This window comes from Aethalodelphis obliquidens, unplaced genomic scaffold (assembly GCF_003676395.1).
Source record: "Aethalodelphis obliquidens isolate GAN/ISIS:26980383/991018 unplaced genomic scaffold, ASM367639v1 scaffold90, whole genome shotgun sequence".
Classification (NCBI taxonomy): domain Eukaryota; kingdom Metazoa; phylum Chordata; class Mammalia; order Artiodactyla; family Delphinidae; genus Aethalodelphis; species Aethalodelphis obliquidens.
This window is the reverse complement of record NW_020838034.1, coordinates 1,237,822-1,255,019: the sequence shown is the minus strand read 5'-3', so window position 1 is coordinate 1,255,019 and position 17,198 is coordinate 1,237,822. Positions and strand designations below refer to the sequence as shown.

The 17,198-nt window shown below is 45.6% G+C and overlaps 1 protein-coding gene and 1 long non-coding RNA gene across 6 annotated transcripts in view; one reads left to right on the top strand and one right to left on the bottom strand.

The window, feature by feature from the left end:
• The window catches only part of KCNN3 (potassium calcium-activated channel subfamily N member 3), a 178,053-nt gene extending 169,801 nt beyond the window's left edge, over positions 1 to 8,252 (top strand). The window contains exons 6-9 of one of the 2 annotated variants that reach the window (XM_027095381.1): positions 761 to 888; positions 1,633 to 1,702; positions 7,208 to 7,453; positions 7,700 to 8,252. In XM_027095381.1, coding sequence (XP_026951182.1) covers positions 761 to 888; positions 1,633 to 1,702; positions 7,208 to 7,453; positions 7,700 to 7,732 — 477 coding nt within the window. In that variant the 3' untranslated portion in view covers positions 7,733 to 8,252. Of the gene's footprint in view, positions 1 to 760; positions 889 to 1,632; positions 1,703 to 7,207; positions 7,532 to 7,699 lie in introns of those variants that run through there. The other variant, XM_027095380.1, reaches the window with a different exon arrangement.
• LOC113614085 (uncharacterized) lies at positions 2,723 to 16,768 on the bottom strand. 4 transcript variants are annotated; one of them, XR_003430446.1, is made up of 4 exons: positions 16,247 to 16,768; positions 10,133 to 10,246; positions 8,246 to 8,419; positions 2,723 to 7,261 (listed from the first exon to the last, which is right to left on the bottom strand). It is a non-coding gene; the product is annotated as an uncharacterized LOC113614085 (long non-coding RNA). The 4 variants fall into 4 exon arrangements; XR_003430444.1 differs by lacking the exon at positions 16,247 to 16,768 and having other exon boundaries at positions 2,723 to 6,056; positions 7,019 to 7,261; positions 10,133 to 10,694; XR_003430445.1 differs by lacking the exon at positions 10,133 to 10,246 and having other exon boundaries at positions 16,247 to 16,529.
• Positions 16,769 to 17,198: the final 430 nt, after the last annotated feature.

Here is a 17,198-nt window from a genome sequence, read left to right as displayed (position 1 = left end):
CAGACAGAGAAAGACAAATACTGTAGATCACTTATATGTGGAATCTAAAAAATACAACAAACTAGTAAATATAACCAAAAAGAAGTAGACTCACAGGTAAAGAGAACAAATTAGTGGTTACCAGTGGGGAGCAGGGAGGGACAACATAGGGGTTGGGGGAGTGGGAGAAACAAACCACTGGGTGTAAGATAGGCTCAAGGATGTATAGGACAACACGGGGAATATAGCCAATATTTTGTAATAACTGTAAATGGAAAGTAACCTTTAAAAATGGTATACAAATTTTAAATAAATAAATAAAATCTCTAGCTGACAGGAAATCTGTTTACTCTGTGAACCCCAGAAATGTACCATGTACACTAAATAGAAATCCCACGTAGAGCATGGAAGTCTGCATCCACGGGCAGCAGTGGTACATATTTATCTATTCAAAGTGTGCCCCAGGCCTCCAGGTCTTGGTAATGTAGCCTATCTAAATATAGCATCAGCAACAACAGTGGATAGGCAGTCCTGAAATAATTAAGAAAGAGACAGGAACCACCCCTCAACTTCGGGCTCCAGGCTACCGTGTCCAATACAGGATTAATAAGAGGTGAATTTTAATAATCCTTTCTAAGAGTTCATGATTTCATTAAGGAAAAAGATCGTTGCAGAATCATTTCCTTATAAGGTAGACTATATCGACAGACATAACAAAACATGTTATGTGAACCTAGGGAAATTTACCTGATAGCAGTCTGTTTTATTTACTTTTCCTTAGATCAAGAATGCTGCGGCCAATGTCCTTCGGGAAACGTGGCTAATCTATAAACACACAAAGCTGCTAAAGAAGATTGACCACGCCAAAGTCAGGAAACACCAGAGGAAATTCCTCCAAGCAATCCACCAGTGAGTAGGCCGGGGCAGCTCAGCCACCAGAGGACCAGATTAGAAGTGGTGGGTTCCCCAGAGCTCCATCAGTGTCTTCTCATATACTTAGAGGAGCAGGAGAAATCCATTCTTTTCCACTCAACAACCACTGGGGGTGGTGAACTGGACGCAGATCAGTCTGTTTATTCACTTATTGTACCTGCCACTGCCAGACATTGGACAGACTGCTATGGAAGGTAAAAATTAGGTAGGAGCCTCAGGGGGCTCTCATAGTCTACACACACACACACACACACACACACGCACGCGTGCACACACACACACACACACACACCCCACATTACAACTGGAAGCAGAACAAATTGTGGTCAGTGCTTTCTGTAAGCTAAGTATTTAAAAAGTATAGTGGATTTTTAAAAGTAGAGGATGAAAACATTTATTCTGACCTGGAGGCTTGGGGAAATGCTGAAAGGCTGAGAGTAGGGCACTTAAGGTGGAAGGCACAGCCTAGATAAAGGAACAGAAGCCGAGAAATGACCTGAGAGTGGTGCGGAAACTATAATGACTGAAGGTAGGCACACGTGGAGGCAGGAGTTTGCTTTCTTGGGGACCTGCCAAGCCCTTGATTCTGGTCAGTTGTCACCCATGTTCGAGGTCCTGGGCTGGGTTCCAAAGCCAGGTGAATTGATGTGGGTGTGGAATCTGCCCACGGGGCTGAGCCCAGCGCTTGAAGAGCATGGCTGTTACGACTCTTTCCCGCAGACTGAGGAGCGTCAAGATGGAGCAGAGGAAGCTGAGTGACCAAGCCAACACCCTGGTGGACCTTTCCAAGGTGAGTGGCAAAATCCAAAGACCCCGTAAAGGGTTCTCAGATGCTGGCATTTCAATTTATCAGGTGTGGCTGTGAAGGCCTGGCCTTGGCCAAACTGGACAGTGCAGGACCAGGAAAGCAAAGACTGCTTCCTCCTTTGTTAAAAAATCATCTGGGTTTGAGTTCTTGACACTTGTAATCTACTAGTGCGTGTTGTTGACTTTTAAAACCTAGCGTGTGTTTCTTAAATTCAGTCACTCAGGTCAGTCTTTGCTGGGATTTAATTAGCTGACCTACTACATCTTTTCAGTGTGTTGCTTGATTAGCTGTACACTGAGTTTGCACAGGGTGAAGCACACTGACGAGACCAAATGGTGATATTGGCAATGCTACTGCCTGGGTCACACCTAGGAGGATCCTTCCGGTTTGCCGTTATAATTGCAAACTCATTTTCTTGCATCCTGCAGTCCTTACAACTCAGCTTTTCTGGCCCCAATTTGGTGGTGGTGAGGGGTGCATTTCTTTATTTCTCATGAAGATGCCAAAAACGAGAGCCCTCCTTTGAGAGCCCTACTGTCATTCTGCATTTCTGGCCCTGAACTGCTGTTGATACTATAAAGGAACTCTCTCCTTTTGCAAATCTCTGGAGTGAAGGAATCGGAGGCTGCACCGCTGGCAGAGCTGAGTGTAGGCGCCAATGAAGAAAGGGTCTCCCCTCCTCAGCCCCTCCTCCTCATTGCCTCTTTTTTTTTTTAATTTTTTTTTTTTTATTTTTGTCTGCATTGGGTCTTCGTTGCTGAGTGCAGGCTTTCTCTAGTTGTGGCGACCAGGGGCTACTCTTCGTTGCGGTGCGTGGGCTTCTCATTGCAGTGGCTTCTCTTGTTGCGGAGCATGGGCTCTAGGTGCGCGGGCTCAGTAGTTGTGGCTCACGGGCTGTAGATCACAGGCTCAGTAGTTGTGGCACATGGGCTTAGTTCCGCGGCATGTGGGATCTTCCCGGATCAGGGCTCAAACCCGTGTCCCCTGCACTGGCAGGCGGATTCTTAACCAGTGTGCCACCAGGGAAGCCCCCTCATTGCCTCTTGATAGAAATTGTACATCAAATGTATAGCCCAGGGCCAGGCTGGCAGAACATTCCAGCAGATGTCGATTATCATCATGGAATACATTCCCTGGGTAAGCAAGAGAAACTCCCTCAGGCCAATTAATCCCCCTTTGAAAAGATGGTGCAATCAGAGACATTGCCAGTTCTTGGGCCACGTGCAGGCGCCTTGTTCAATGAAGGGATCAGGCCAAAGAAAGGGCCTCCTAAGCTTGGGAAGACTTCAGTCAGGGAATGTGCGGCTGGCACAGGTGGGGAGAAGCCCACAGGCTGTGTGCTTTGGAGGGGGTGCTGTGGTGGAGTGCAGGGCTCCTGAGAGCCAGGAGGAGGCAAGGATGTGAATGGAATGCCCAAGTGCAGAAGGGAGCCCCCCATGGTCTTGGGTGCACTGCTTAAAACTCTTGGGTTCCAGTATCAGAAACCCATTGGAAGTAGGTTTTAAAATGTAGGTGTTTATTATAAGGATACAAGGAAGTCTCATTCCAGGCAGAACCTCAAGGCAGGCATGTGGTCAGACTTCAGGAAGGAACTACCTAGAAGTGTGCCTCACCCTGGAAGGTATCCGCTCACCCTCTCTTCTCTCTCCTGTTCAAGTGCCTGCTTCTCTCTCTCTCCCTCGCCTTCATCTCCTGACAACTTTCTATGCCCCCTGTCTCCATGGCAGACCATGGCAGGCCCCTGTCCAGAGAGTACATGTTCTAGTTCTAGCCACAGGCAAAGACCGATTGGCTGTCCTCCTATTGGTCTTAATTCTAAATTCTCAGAAGGGATGAGATGACTGGCTAGTTTGGGTCACGTGTCCACCCTTGGGCCAATCAGCTGAGGCCAGCAGGGGGGTCGGGTAGGGCAAACGTGGCTGGGGACCCACACTGGGAGGTGCAGGAATGGCCCAACAAGCCCCAAGATATTTCTTTTACAGGTAGCCATGTTTCTGCCTCCCCTCTCACCTGGCAGGACAGGCTGTGGCTGGTGTTCTCCTGGGAATAGCGGGCACACTGGACTTTCAAGCCTGCGTTCCTTCAGTGCCAGCCACCGCCTTTCACAGAGACAGGGCCCCGTGCAGAGCAGACTGGGTGAAGCAAAAAACTCAGTGAACTGGAAAGAGGCTCGCGTGAATTGGGTGGGGGAACGAAGCCATCAATAACCTGGGAGCAAGTTACCCGGAAAGAAAGGGTGTGGAGGAGAGGGTGAAGGGAAAGCGTCTGCAGGGCTACTGGGAGTGGTGTGGGACCTGCAGGGAGGGTGAACTCTGACATCCATCCCGTGTTTCATCTTTCCTCCCAGGAGACTCAGCCAAGGTCCTGGCAGCAGCCTAGCGTCTTTCACACTGGTCCACGTTCCCCCTGGTATCCTGTCACCAAAAGCAACAGAACACGGGAGACAGTAATAACAGTGTTCTCTCCCTTTTCTTTCTGTGCTTCATCCTTCCAGCTCACCACCTTCCACCCCTGTCCTTTGGTCCTTTCTAGATTATGAAAAGGGCGTGTGGCCTCCAGATAACACTTGCTGTATTGAAGAGCTCACTCGTAGGGTGGCAGAGATGGGGTGGGGGAACGCTGGGAGGCTTTGTATGCTAGCTTCAGTGTCTTCCATTGAAGTGTAAAAATCATTCCCCACATCTGAGGCTCCACTGATCACATAAGATGGTATCTGTGAAAATGCTTTGTGAACTATAACAGTTTTGCATGTGGTAGTTCTGATTAGGAATATAGATGAGGAAACCAAGGTCCAAAGAGACCATCCCAAGGTCGGGCTGTTGGAGAGCTGCAGCGCTGGGGCTGAGACCCAGGGGCCCGGATTCAGTCCAGAGCTCGTTAGGGTGCCCCTGCGGTCAAACAGATTTGTGGTGTTGTACATTCTGGGAAGAACATGCACCCTGAAGAGGTTCTGTGAATGTTAATTAATGAAGGAAGCACTCTTGCCTCTAAAGTCACGCTCTCCTCTGAGGCGGCCACAGAAGAGTCCTGCCCTTTGCAAAGCAGGGCTGCCTCACTCCACCTCTGTGACGGCTCCCTCTGGGGCTGCAGCCAATTTCCTGGTGGGAAGGTATCACTACATTTTCAATCCCCCTTCTCCCATCTCCTTTCTGGCTTCTCATTTATTGCCACCTTCCTTTACTTTTTTTTTTTTCGTTCACCTCAGTCCCTACTACCTTGGCCCCCGCGGGCACCAATGGTTTCTGCATCTTCCTGGAGTAACTTGAAATTTCAGGTAAAATAGGACAGGGTGTCACTGGCAGATGACCAGAAGCCCCTAGAGCCACAGTGCCTGCAGGTGGGGTTTGGGAGGGTACAAAGCAACCGCCAACCTGGCCCACAGGAACACCTGAGAGCATGAAGTCTCCCAAGAGCCTTGCTCCCAAGTCTGATGTCCCTTGTTAGTTTGCAGGGAGACATGTGACTGTCACCTAGATAAGGGCTCTACAGACCAACCCGGGAAGCCAAATTATAACCAGAAAGTTGCCTGGTAAGAGGATAGTCAGAACCATGGTGGTACGGTTGGAACAAAAGTGGTTTCATTTCAATTAAATGAACTGAATTTGAGGGATGGGTAGACGTAGGGTGGGCAGGACTTTGTACCGGTGAGATATGGGGCCTGAGGGAGAGGATGACGCCCGGGTTTCAGGTGGGGACAGCCTGAATGAATGGCCTCTCATGGAGCCAGGGAACAAAGAGCAGATGTAGGACCGAAAATGGTGCACTTGTCACAAGCTGCCTTTGTTCAGTGCTGCTCTGACCTGGTTTTATAACTTAACTCTCAGAAGACAAGTTTATTTTATTACATTAAAGTTTTATTTTATTGGTAGTTCCCTGGAGGTACCGCATTTTTGCTCCCCTGCTCTCACGACCTTGTTCAATGTTCATTCACAAAAGCTTACGGAACACCTGCTCTCCAGAGGCAGGCCCTGGGCTGGGCCCCCTCAGGAGTCTTCTCTCCTTTCCTTCAGCCACTCAGGTCTCGGTGGGAAATGCTGAGAAACTCTCTAGGTATATGGAAATAATTTGTGGCGCAAAAGGTCTTTTCCCATCAGTTAAACTCCTACATTGGCCAAAGGATGGAAGGGACGGTGATTTTCCCCTGTGCCAGCACTTTATTCATTCATTAGTTCTACCAACATCTTTTAGTGCCGACCACGTGTGACAGACCCCCTTGCTAGGCATGTTTATGTACACTTGTCCGTCAAAAAATGTTAGTTGAGCATCCCCTGGGTGCCAGATGCTGTTTTAAGCCCTTGGGACACATCCGTGAACACAACAGGCGAAGGTCCCCGCCCTGGAGGGGAGAAAACAGACAATAATAAGCAGAAGAAATAGCAAATTAGTTAGTTTATTAGAAGGTGGCATGAAGAAAAGAAAAGAGTTGAGCAGGGTTAGCGGGATCAGGGGTAGGAGTGGGACCAAAGTGCCATGTTAACAAGGGCAATGGGGGGAGATGATTTTTAAGGGGAGGCTGAGAGGAGGGGAGGCTGTCGGCCATGGGATGTGTGGGGAGTGAGCAGTGGTGACAGGGCGGGTCCCTGGGACACTGGGAGATGGCACCGAGAGCAGGAGGTTTACTGGGGACACCATCAGGACAGCACCTGTTGGGGAGCGAGGGAAGCAGGATGGGGCAGAGGGAGAGGCTGAACTGTGATACGATTGACTGACAAAGGCCTCGACCAACCCACGGGAGTTCCGGAGGTGGACTGGCCCTTCAGGGGTGTCCCAAATTGAGACAATGTCCTTCCTCATTGACCAGGCAGGAGAGGGGCTGTAACCTCAGCGAGGCAGCTCCCTTTCACTACAGCCCCGTCCTGAGTGAGTTACGTTGTACGTTGTACATTCTGCCTGCTGTGTTGAAAGGGGGGGGGGGGGGGGGGGGGAGCAGCAGCTCTATAACTATGTGTTGTTATTATTAACTCCTCTTTCATAAGGCAACCAAGCAGAGAGGTTAAGGGGCATGAGGGAAGGCACATTATTAGTGAGTGGCAGACGTGTACTTGAACCCTGGCCTACCAATGCTAAGTCTATTGCACTGTCCGCTCCCCACCACAGAGCCGTCTCTTTCATCAGTAGGTGCCATTGCCCTATGAGCTGAGAGGTTGGACAAAGTAAGAACATGAGGACACTTCAGGGACTCGTTCTATTGAAGAAGAAAGTGCTGCCTTTCCAGTCTATATATTTTCTAATCTATTTTTATAAGTAATATACATTATTTTTGTAATCAGACAAAAACACACACACACAAAAACCCACTGTGCCATTTGAGCCTCCAAGTCTTCAAGAAAGTAAACTGTTTCTCTGTCCTTGGCCAGACCCGACACGGCCGGTGTGGAAGTAGATCCCTGGAGGAGTTGTATTTCAAGTGTAATCTGGAGGAGTATTTCATTTTTCCTATTGCAGATTCCTCTGCAATGACCTGTCGTCTCCTGTCTCTCCAAACAGATGCAGAACGTCATGTATGACTTAATCACAGAACTCAATGATCGGAGCGAAGATCTGGAGAAACAAATCGGCAGTCTGGAGTCGAAGCTGGAGCACCTCACCGCCAGCGTCAATTCCCTGCCCCTGCTCATCGCGGACACCCTGCGCCAGCAGCAGCGGCAGTTCCTGTCTGCCCTCACGGAGGCCCGGGGCGTCAGTGTGGCAGTGGGCACCACCCACACCCCACTCTCCGACAGCCCAATCGGGGTCAGCTCCACCTCCTTCCCAACCCCGTACACGAGTTCAAGCAGTTGCTAAATAAAACTCCCCACTTCAGAAGCATTACCCATAGGTCTTAAGATGCAAATCAACTCTCTCCTGGTCGCTTTGCCATCAAGGAACATGCAGACCAGGGAACGTAAAGAAGAGAGACCGAGCTAATTAACTAACTCATGTTCATTCAGCGTGCTTGGTTTGATATGCCTTGAAACCAGAAATCTGATCTCTGTTTAGGTGCCTCTACTCGGGAGCAGCAAGAGGAGATGACAGGAAGCGACGCCTCTGGTAGGGCCCTTGCGGCACAGTTGGTGGAGAACAGACACCCACGTTCAATCTCAGGTCTTCACGTGGTGGGGGGTGGGAGCTCAGATGCACTGAAGTAGCCGGCAGTGAAGCCAGCCCGGAGGAGGGTCCCGCAGGGGGAGGGCGTGGTGTCAGGCTTGGGGGATGGGTTCCTCACCCCGGGGTCCTCCAGCCCACCTGTCTGCGTTCCTTCTGTCTAAGGAAGCCCCTGGATGACAAAGTAAGGGAGAGCTGCCCACAGCTTTTGCCAAGACAGACATGCTTTCCTGCCATCCCTCGCACAGTCATAAAACAAAATTTAGACTGAAAGAAAAATAGACAAATAAAAAGCCAGACTTTCCATCCAATATTAATACCCATATAAACCCGTGTGTTTGCAAGCGTGTGCATGTACACACACACATACACATCCCACAGTCAACCCAGGTCTTTTCTGGTTTGCACCTGGCCCAAATAAAGAGGGACCTGGTACCTTACCCTGCACGCAGTAGGCACTCTCTAAGTGCACGTTGAGTTGGTCTGAATCGGGATGTGGGTGCTGTCAGTTCAGGTAGTTTGCCAGTGTCGGCCACGTCCTGAGCTTCACTGAAGATGCAGGTTGCTTCAAACGCAAAACAGGGTGCTTTGCCCTGGGTATGCACCATGCTTGCTCTGAGATGAATGACAAGCCAAAATTGGCATTCTGGAGAGATAAGCAGCCTTCTAAAAATAACAGCTTCTGCAGAGTTTTCATCTTATATCCAAACAAGCTGTGTTCCACTGGAGCGCATGATCAGGTGTACGTGTGTGAGGGAAGGGGGGCGGGACCTGTCCAGGCAAGCACACACATGCGCCGACAGGTGCGACCCCAGGACACCTGCATGAATAGAAGTATTGTCAGGGGGGTTTGCTCAGTGCTATTTATCCAGCAACAGGTTTACAGCCCCAGATGTTAGGAGCGCAAAGGGGTCAAGTGCCTCACCTGAGAGCTGGGAGAAGTGATGGTGAGTGGCCCAGCTGGTCCTTTCTACCTGACCTAAAACCACCTCAAAGTGTAAGGTTATGAGGATAAAGGGAGATTCTAGGGAACCCTGTGGGTAAGATAAGGTGACAGGGATTTGTCAGTATCCTGTTCCTGCTGTGCCACGTTAATCTTGGTGCAGAAACTATTGTAATACATCTCAAACTCCAAGGGACTCCAGAAACATCCAGAGCCAGTGTATGACAGGCATTGTGAGGAGAGGGCATGCGGATGCGTGATATTTTCCGCACTCCATCACCTAACCATGCATAATGTTTGTGATGTGAAAACCATCATACTAATCATCACATTTCTCATTCTGAGGTCTTTGACGTCTGCTTGTGGGGACTTAAATCATACTGTAGGGAATATTTCATCTGTTTAGGGTAAAACAGAAGGGTGTCATTTGTGGATGGCTGTCCTGTTGGGTTTCACTTTGTACAGGACATCGCCACTTTTCCAAAGGCAGAGTCTAGCTGTGAAGACTTTTCCTCTACAGCACTGGGCCTGGTCTTCTAAGGGCAAGGGAATCATCAGACAGCAAAAGGTAGACCACCCTAGAAAGGCCACTCTTTCAAGAAGAGCTGGTCTCTTGTTCAACCTCTTCTTATATCTCTTTTCATTGCTGTGCTCTTCCCTTGATGCCCTCATTTTTATCTTGATAACTCCTTTGAGCACTTTCCTTGGGTGCTTTGCACACCATAGATGCCGCACTTGCTGCTGGCTTTAACATTTTTTTGCTTGTCCTCTTAACTATTGATTATCTAAAAGATCCCTCTCCTTTTTTATGTCCCAGGAATGGTGCTCCTGTTTTCAGTGACAGCTGAACATATAAACAGACCAATAAGCAGATGAAATAACCATGCGGTTTCTTTGTGGCGTTAGTTCATTTCACAAAGAAATGAAGTGAAGAGCGCTGACAGGTCAACCTGAACATGCCAATCCCAATCATCTAACCTACAGCCCTCAATTCTTAATTCCTGGTCACCCTTCCCATTCCCCCGTAACCCTGTGATGTGTGTGTGTGTGTGCACGTGCACACAAATAGGGATTTAATCTGAATTTCAAACAAATGGCATGCAAGATTCCACTGCTACTCCTCCTGCCAAAAACTGTGTGTAGACTGTCATTGACCCATCACTGTCTGTGGGTGACTCTTCTTTAACCCACCACTAATGCTATTCACTTAGGTAAATCCTGATGACCTATAACCTAGCAACACTAGCAAAGAGAGTGGTTGGAGATATTTCCAGTAGCAGTAGCCACTGGCATCCTAGAAACATATGGGCATTTGTAGCATGACTGGACCTATTGGTAGTGCAATAGCTACGTATGGTTTTTATCCTTGGCGAAAGAGTACTTACTCTTCGGGAAAAAAAAACAGTGATCAAATCTGCATGTCGATCCTGCAATGGTAAATGGAAGGCTGCTTCTCTGTACTGGTTTTTCAGCTTTATGTGGGGAAGTTGCCCGTTCTCCTGCAAGTACAATCAACCCTTGATGACTTAGGTATTGATTAGGGTGTAGCTCACCCAGGTTTTCTTCCTACAGCCCATCTTTTGGTTAATTCCACTGAGCCTCAGCATCTTAGGCAGATGGGGAAAGGGGGCAGGTGGATTCTCGTGCCATGACTTCTTGTTCTGTAATTTCAAGTTTGGTGGTGGAGGAGGTTTAATTATCTACTCAAGAATTGGCTATATGGAAAAACTATTAATTACAGTAACCTCACTCCAGTACTGAACTGATTGAGTTCTGCCCACTCCTGGAAGGATGACCCAGTGGCAGAGCCCCTACTATAATCCTTCTGATAACTCAGTGTCAGGTAAAAGTACTCTAATATTCCCTAAAATATCTAGACACTTGAATTAAAAATACAGAGCCACCCCCTCATCGCTTAAGCCATATTATAGCTTCATGTACTGTAAAGTCAGGGATGTACTGTGATACTTTAAGACCACTAATCTCAGTGGAATTTCAGGACATAGCATCAGTTGGTAAATTACAGCAGACTAGGGAGTCACTCCTCCTTAGATTGAAGTCCAAATAAAAATCTGCATCTTTGGATCAAAGACCACATATGTGTGATCACCATCAATAAATTTATCATGAAGTGTCTATGAACTGCTCTTGCCATCCTCATAATATGTAACTTCATGACATCATATCTCTAGAAATGCTTAATGCAATGCAAAAGAATAAGAGGGGTAAGGCCCTGCATCACCACTAACCTCTGACCTCAGCAAGTACCAGTGGTGTAACAACAATCTCATAACTGAAGAGGTATAGAAAATGTGTGTGCAAGTAATTTCCAAAGTGCTGAGCAAGTGCAAACTGTTGTTATTTATTAAAGGCCAAGAAGAAACAGCATTGAAGAAACAATGATTTTAATATATAATATTTGAGGCTTTCCCCCTTAGATTTTTGATAATTTCTTGTGAATAAGTAATGATGGAAGAGAAGAAAACTAGAGATGCAGAATCAGAATAAATAAAACTCTAACACTGGATCCACATCTTTGGCCAATGAATATAACCACCTCATACCTCAATTTCTCTATGCTTAAAATGAAGGTAACAGTTAATATTCCTAAGTACAAAGTATTCAATAGACTTTAAAATGAAATCACTATTGCCAACAACAGCAGCCCAAACTGACTCTGGCAAGTCCACACTTTGATGTTGCCTCTGAATGTAGTCAATAGTTACCAAAAAGTAATTCTTACATATCAACCTATGTGAAATTAGCAGGGAGAAGTATGGGATTAGCACATAGTCCCAGGACCTCTCTCCTTCAGAGCATACCTCAACAAACAGTGCACCCCAAATTAAGAACCAGTGTTTCATCCCAGAACCCATGGTGTTGCTACCATCACAGTACCACAACTGAGACACTATGAAGTCATTGCACTACCAGTAGGTTACTGCTCTTTTAAAGTTACTGCTTTTAAATCCTAAAGTACGTCCCAGTTCTACACAATCATCCTACTTCCCTGGATGTTGCTTAGAAGCAGATGAAGGCTCCATCAGTGGCCATTTGGCTGCCCCTATTGACTCTGCGGCATTCGGTTTCAGTACCTTAGACAGCTATCTGGTGGCTTCCTGGTAGGCGGGAACAGCCCCTTCCCTTCCCTGCAGTCAGTCAGCTTAATGACACCCTGGACAGTATCCCTTCCTTCTCTACTGCCGCCAAAGTAAACACTGTGGGAACGGGATCATTGATACCACTAAGAAAGGAATGTTACAGGGATAGCAATATTAACTGTCTGCCTCTGGCAGTAGAATATAGGTGAGCGCTCTTCATCCTGAAAGCTTGTGCCAGGCTGTGTGAATAGTAAACAGTAAACTCCTGTCAGACAAGTAATATGTAGATTTTTACGAAAATAGACCGAAGCTTATTAAAAGTACTCAGTGCAATGGTATATAAATACATACAGATAGAGAAAAAAAATAACTGTGATCTTTTTTTCTTACACCATTACTGGAAATGCCCAAACGTGAACTGGAGTTCCCTCTGAACAAAACCATTATCAAATCATCAACGTATGACCTCCAAATCTAGGTGCCAAGTGCCCTGCCACAGTTGTTTACACACCTGAGAAACGTGTTCTGGAAGCTGTACTCTTGGGCCTGGACCATGTGTTGAAACAAACAAGAGACGTTGTGACCAACCAAGCTGATGGAGGAAAAGCACAAAATTCAACACCAACCTATAGTTCGGATCCCAAAGAGATGCTGAATTTATAGCCAAAAAAAAAAAATTTATATATATATATATAGACAAAGCAAATATCAATCTGATCGGAACAGCCAACATCCAAGTTCACAGAAGAAGGACAGGGAATAAACAACATTCTCTAGCTGTGTCATATTGTCTCAGTCTTTGAATCTCAACCAGGACTGATCCACCTTCATCAGACACACTTTTTAATGGCGCAACAACTCAATGCTGGTCCCAGACTCTCCATTCTGCACTGACCAGAAGAGAACAACAAAAGAGAGCAACAGATGTTAATGGAGGAAACATTTTCATGGTGAACTCAGAAACTGATGTGTTTATATTCAGAATCAGATGAGCTTCAATATGAATTTGCATCTTGCCTCTGTACTGCTTGCTATTTTTTAATGATAGGAGAAAGTATAACAGTTTATTTTAAATATGAAATATATTGCTATATTATAAAATATATTGTAACTTTCAACTAACATTTTGTATCAAACTAGTCTTTAGCAGGTCCGGTGTCAGCCTGCTCTCCCAACGACTGTTTCTGAGTACACATCACTGTTAGTGATTCCCTGACACCCAGACCAAGGGTCCTCAGCCTACAGAACTGCCATATTCTAATTCTCTGAGACGTGACTATTAGACACAAAAGAACATTGTTCCCAGCTTAGATGACTAATTCTACCCTAATTTCTTTCAAGCCATTTCAGAAGAGATTTTAAAAGCCATCACTCCTTTAGCAGCTGTGCAAAGCCAGTTTAATAAAAGTGCAGGCTCTTTCTATATAATTGCAAAGAACCTCTTCCATAAATGACATGTCTCAAACACAGTCAACTGGTGTTTCCTTTGGCGATTTCAGAATGGGGCATAAGGAAGAGTCTTGTTCTCCTGTGACACAAGAGACTCAAAATTCCAGGCATTATAAGTTTCTCTGTGTCAGAGTATAACTGGGATTGGAATTCCATTTACCCGGGGCCCAATGAGAGGCTGGTGTGCAGGCGTGCTTTCCTGAGTCAGCAGTGCCCTAGAGGGTGCGGGGTTTGCACATGTTTATCCACAACACTGAGCACAGCTCCTGAGGGACTGAGGGGAAGAGGCGGGACACGCAGAGAGCTGGGCTTCCTTTTCTGCTAGTTTACTCCAGCTGGGAGGAAGGAAGAGTTTCAATCAAGATATTTTCCTTTACTGGCAAAATTGTGGCAAATTCTCTACTTTGGCAACTATGACATCCATGCCCCACCTTCTCTGAGACACATGTGTAGAATTTCTCACTTCCCTCCTTTGACTGACCAAAGGACTATTTGTAGATGAAAACAGGATGTGTTTGGTTATAGAACAGAGGTTTCCTAGAATCAGTGGGCCTCCTCCCAACGAGGACCCTCATTTGTTACCATCACTCCGTATAGTATTGCACAGGTGCAAACCAAGTAGCATCAGGGTAGATTCAACTGAGTATGCGCATCTCTTTCCTTCACAATCTCTGATGACTCACCCAGGTATACTGATAGTGCAAAATGGCAGGTTTTCTCCTGGGAAAAAGGCTGGAACCCTCTCACACTTCCATTCATTTGAGCTTAAATATAGGTAAGGCTGGGGCTTCAATGGTATTAGTCATGCCATTCGAAAGAGAAATATCTAAATGCCCAGTTTCACTCTGCCTGTGTAGCTGAGACCTAACTTGGACACACATTTTATTCTTATTGAGCTGAGTTCTCTCAGTTCTCTCTCTCTCTGTACTGCTCCCCATAACATGTTAGGCAGAGCTTCATTAAAGCCATCAGAACACCAGGGCACCAGTTTTTAGCAAGTTACCCACTCACTGGGTGATGGAAATGAGTTTTTCTCAATTTTATAATTGACTGATGAATGGACTGGTGGCAATTGATTTATCTCGTAATACTTTTCTGCTACTAAATAGAACTGGCTCTTTTGGCTTTTCCTTCTAGCCTTTCTCAGACTAAGACTTGTACATTTATAGAGAGTGTTCTGATTTTCTACTCAAAGTTATTATTCGATCTAGAGTCAAGGAAACCAATACAAATTCCTGATTTGGGGAAAACAGACCTTTGGACAGTAATTCAGGTATATAGCTCTATGCTAACTCTTGCTAGTCAAAGCATGGTCCATGGACCGGCAGCATTACCATCACCTGGGAACTTGTTAGAAACGCAGAATATCAGGCCCCACACCAGACCTACTTAATCACATTGGGCATTTTAACAAGGTCCCCAGGGGATCTGTATACATATTAAATGTTGAGAATCACTGGCCAACAAAATTAATAATCAGAAGATCAAGCCATTTCTTCCTTGACCCTCATCTACAGAATTATTTGAGGAAGTAAAGGTCCTCTATGATCGTAATGATAAAAACAAATGTATCTTAAAATTCCCCTTGAGGTCATATAGCTTGGGTGGTGTACACAGAGAAGCAGTCTTTTCCCAGTCTAATTTTAAAAGTACTCACTTCATTGCCTTGAGCCACGTGAAAGCACCTTTTTAAGGTTTTCATTTTAGTGTACGCTGGCAGGGCCATCAGAATATCAGGTGGCTCCTCAGGGCAGGTCCCCTGGAAGGCCACCTGGCTTTCCGCTCAGCATAGTACAGAAATAGCTGCATCTGTGTTCCTTCCTTGAGAAACTCACCATCCCACCAGTGGGAACCCTCCTCCCTACAGGAAACTAGCAAGAGAAGTTAGTTTAACCATCTAGAAACATTCCTAATCTCTTTTAAAACCAAGCCTCTTATTCGTTACGCCAACCAGACACTCCGAAGTAAGCAAGGAAAGATGTGAATTGTGATATTGGCGCCATAAATCGATATGTACCCAGAAACAGTTATGTTCTGAATTAATGGCTTTAACCTGTTCATTGTAAAAAGTGCCTTGGACTTCAATCTAAAGAGGTCAGTATAAATATATATGTGTGTGTGTGACATATGTAGGCAAATATTTACATATTTATACGTACATAGGTGCACACACATATACCCGCACATTCATATATAATATATACATACATATATAAATGCTTCATTATATATCATATTGCTATTCGCAGCTCCATTTCTTTTGTCTGGTCCTGTGTTTATTTGTTTAGTGAGACCTTTACATAGAGAGGTTCTATTCAGGACATCAATGTATTTTTTTGTTTGTTTTTTACTTTTTATTAAAAAGGTAAAGGATATTAAAAAAAAAAAAAAAGTCAAGTGCCTGAAGGTTTTGAATGGAATTGTGGTCAACTTTCTCAGGTCACCAAAAAGGAAACCGAATTTGCCTTTGGGAACAATATTTCTGTTTCAGTGACTTTGTTTTCCCTTTGCAGGAGTGCATAAGTAAGAGTGGTTGCAGTGATTCTATAATTTCATTATAATCCATTTTAATCATTTTAACAAAAGCAAACCTTTTGTTCAGTCTAGTGCCCAGTTCTCTTCACACATCAGCATCAGAAGGGCCTGGTCTTTGTGAGCTAGGCATGGTTTTGTTGGCATTGGACAGACTAAATTGCAGGGGATGGGGCTTAAATCAGCTCTAAATATTGCTTCCTTTTTAGCAGCACACACAGAAGGACAAGTAGGAAGTTCTCTCCCTGAACCAGGTGAGAACCTGTCCTAGAAGGCCGGCAGAGGGACCCCAGTGAACTTTCTAGAGCTCCTGTGCCCTGCCTTTCTACAATAATACAGTCACCTGTATCAATCAGCCTGTCTACCTTAGCCAGAGGTCTTCTCTTTCTATGGTGTGACAGCTTGTAAGGGACTCACCTCTCTGGTTAGAAGCCCCCCAGAGCCCCGGGGGGAAGTCTTCGGGTTTCCATGGCTCTGCTCATGAGCTCAAGGAGGAATTTTACTTCTTCAAACCAACTTAAATCTTCTCTCCAGTTCCCTGCCCAAGTGGCAACGCCCTCATGACGGCCAGGGCCAGGCCAGAGCAGCAACACCCAGTCATGGTGTCAATCAGAAGAGACATTGCAAAATATCAGAGGGCACCAGAAAGACAACAGGTCTCTCCAGCTGTCCTCACAGCTGCAGCCACATTTGTGGAATCGTCATTAAGAAGGCTTGGCAAATCAAGTTCCCCAAATGGAAACCCCCCTACCCTTACTTTCCTCCCCATGAATTTTTCTGTAGCTCTAGACAAAAAAAAAAAAAAGAAAAACAAAAATGCAACTTAGGTGCTTTCAAAACACCTAAAAAACACCCCTCTTTGGGACTTTTTCTAAGTTAAAATATTTAAAAAATATATATCTAGCTATATTTCTGCTGTTCTTCCCAAAATTCCTTATGAATGAATACATACACCAACGCAATGATTACAAAATAACAATACTTCGTACTTATAGACAACCTTTCATCCAAGGACCTCAAATGTCAAATGTCAATAAGTTAGTTGTCACTCTGTGAGGTAGATGACAAACATTATTCCCATTATTCAAATGGGAAAATTGAGCTAGAGGAAACCAAGCAGTAAATGACATCTAAGTCAGGAGTTAAACTGAAAATACAACCAAAGATTTTTCAGCACATTTTGGGGGGTGGGGAGAATGGAAACTTGGTGGCTCAAATTCTATTGTTGGCCACCTTTGGATGAGTAAGACCGAGAATGTATGTCGACCATATGCCCAGGCCCAGGCTTGGAATGTAAATGGTGGGCTGGATTGTGGGTTTGGAGGTCTGGGTGGGAGACTGCATCTCTTTCTTTGTGCAAAGTTTGAGA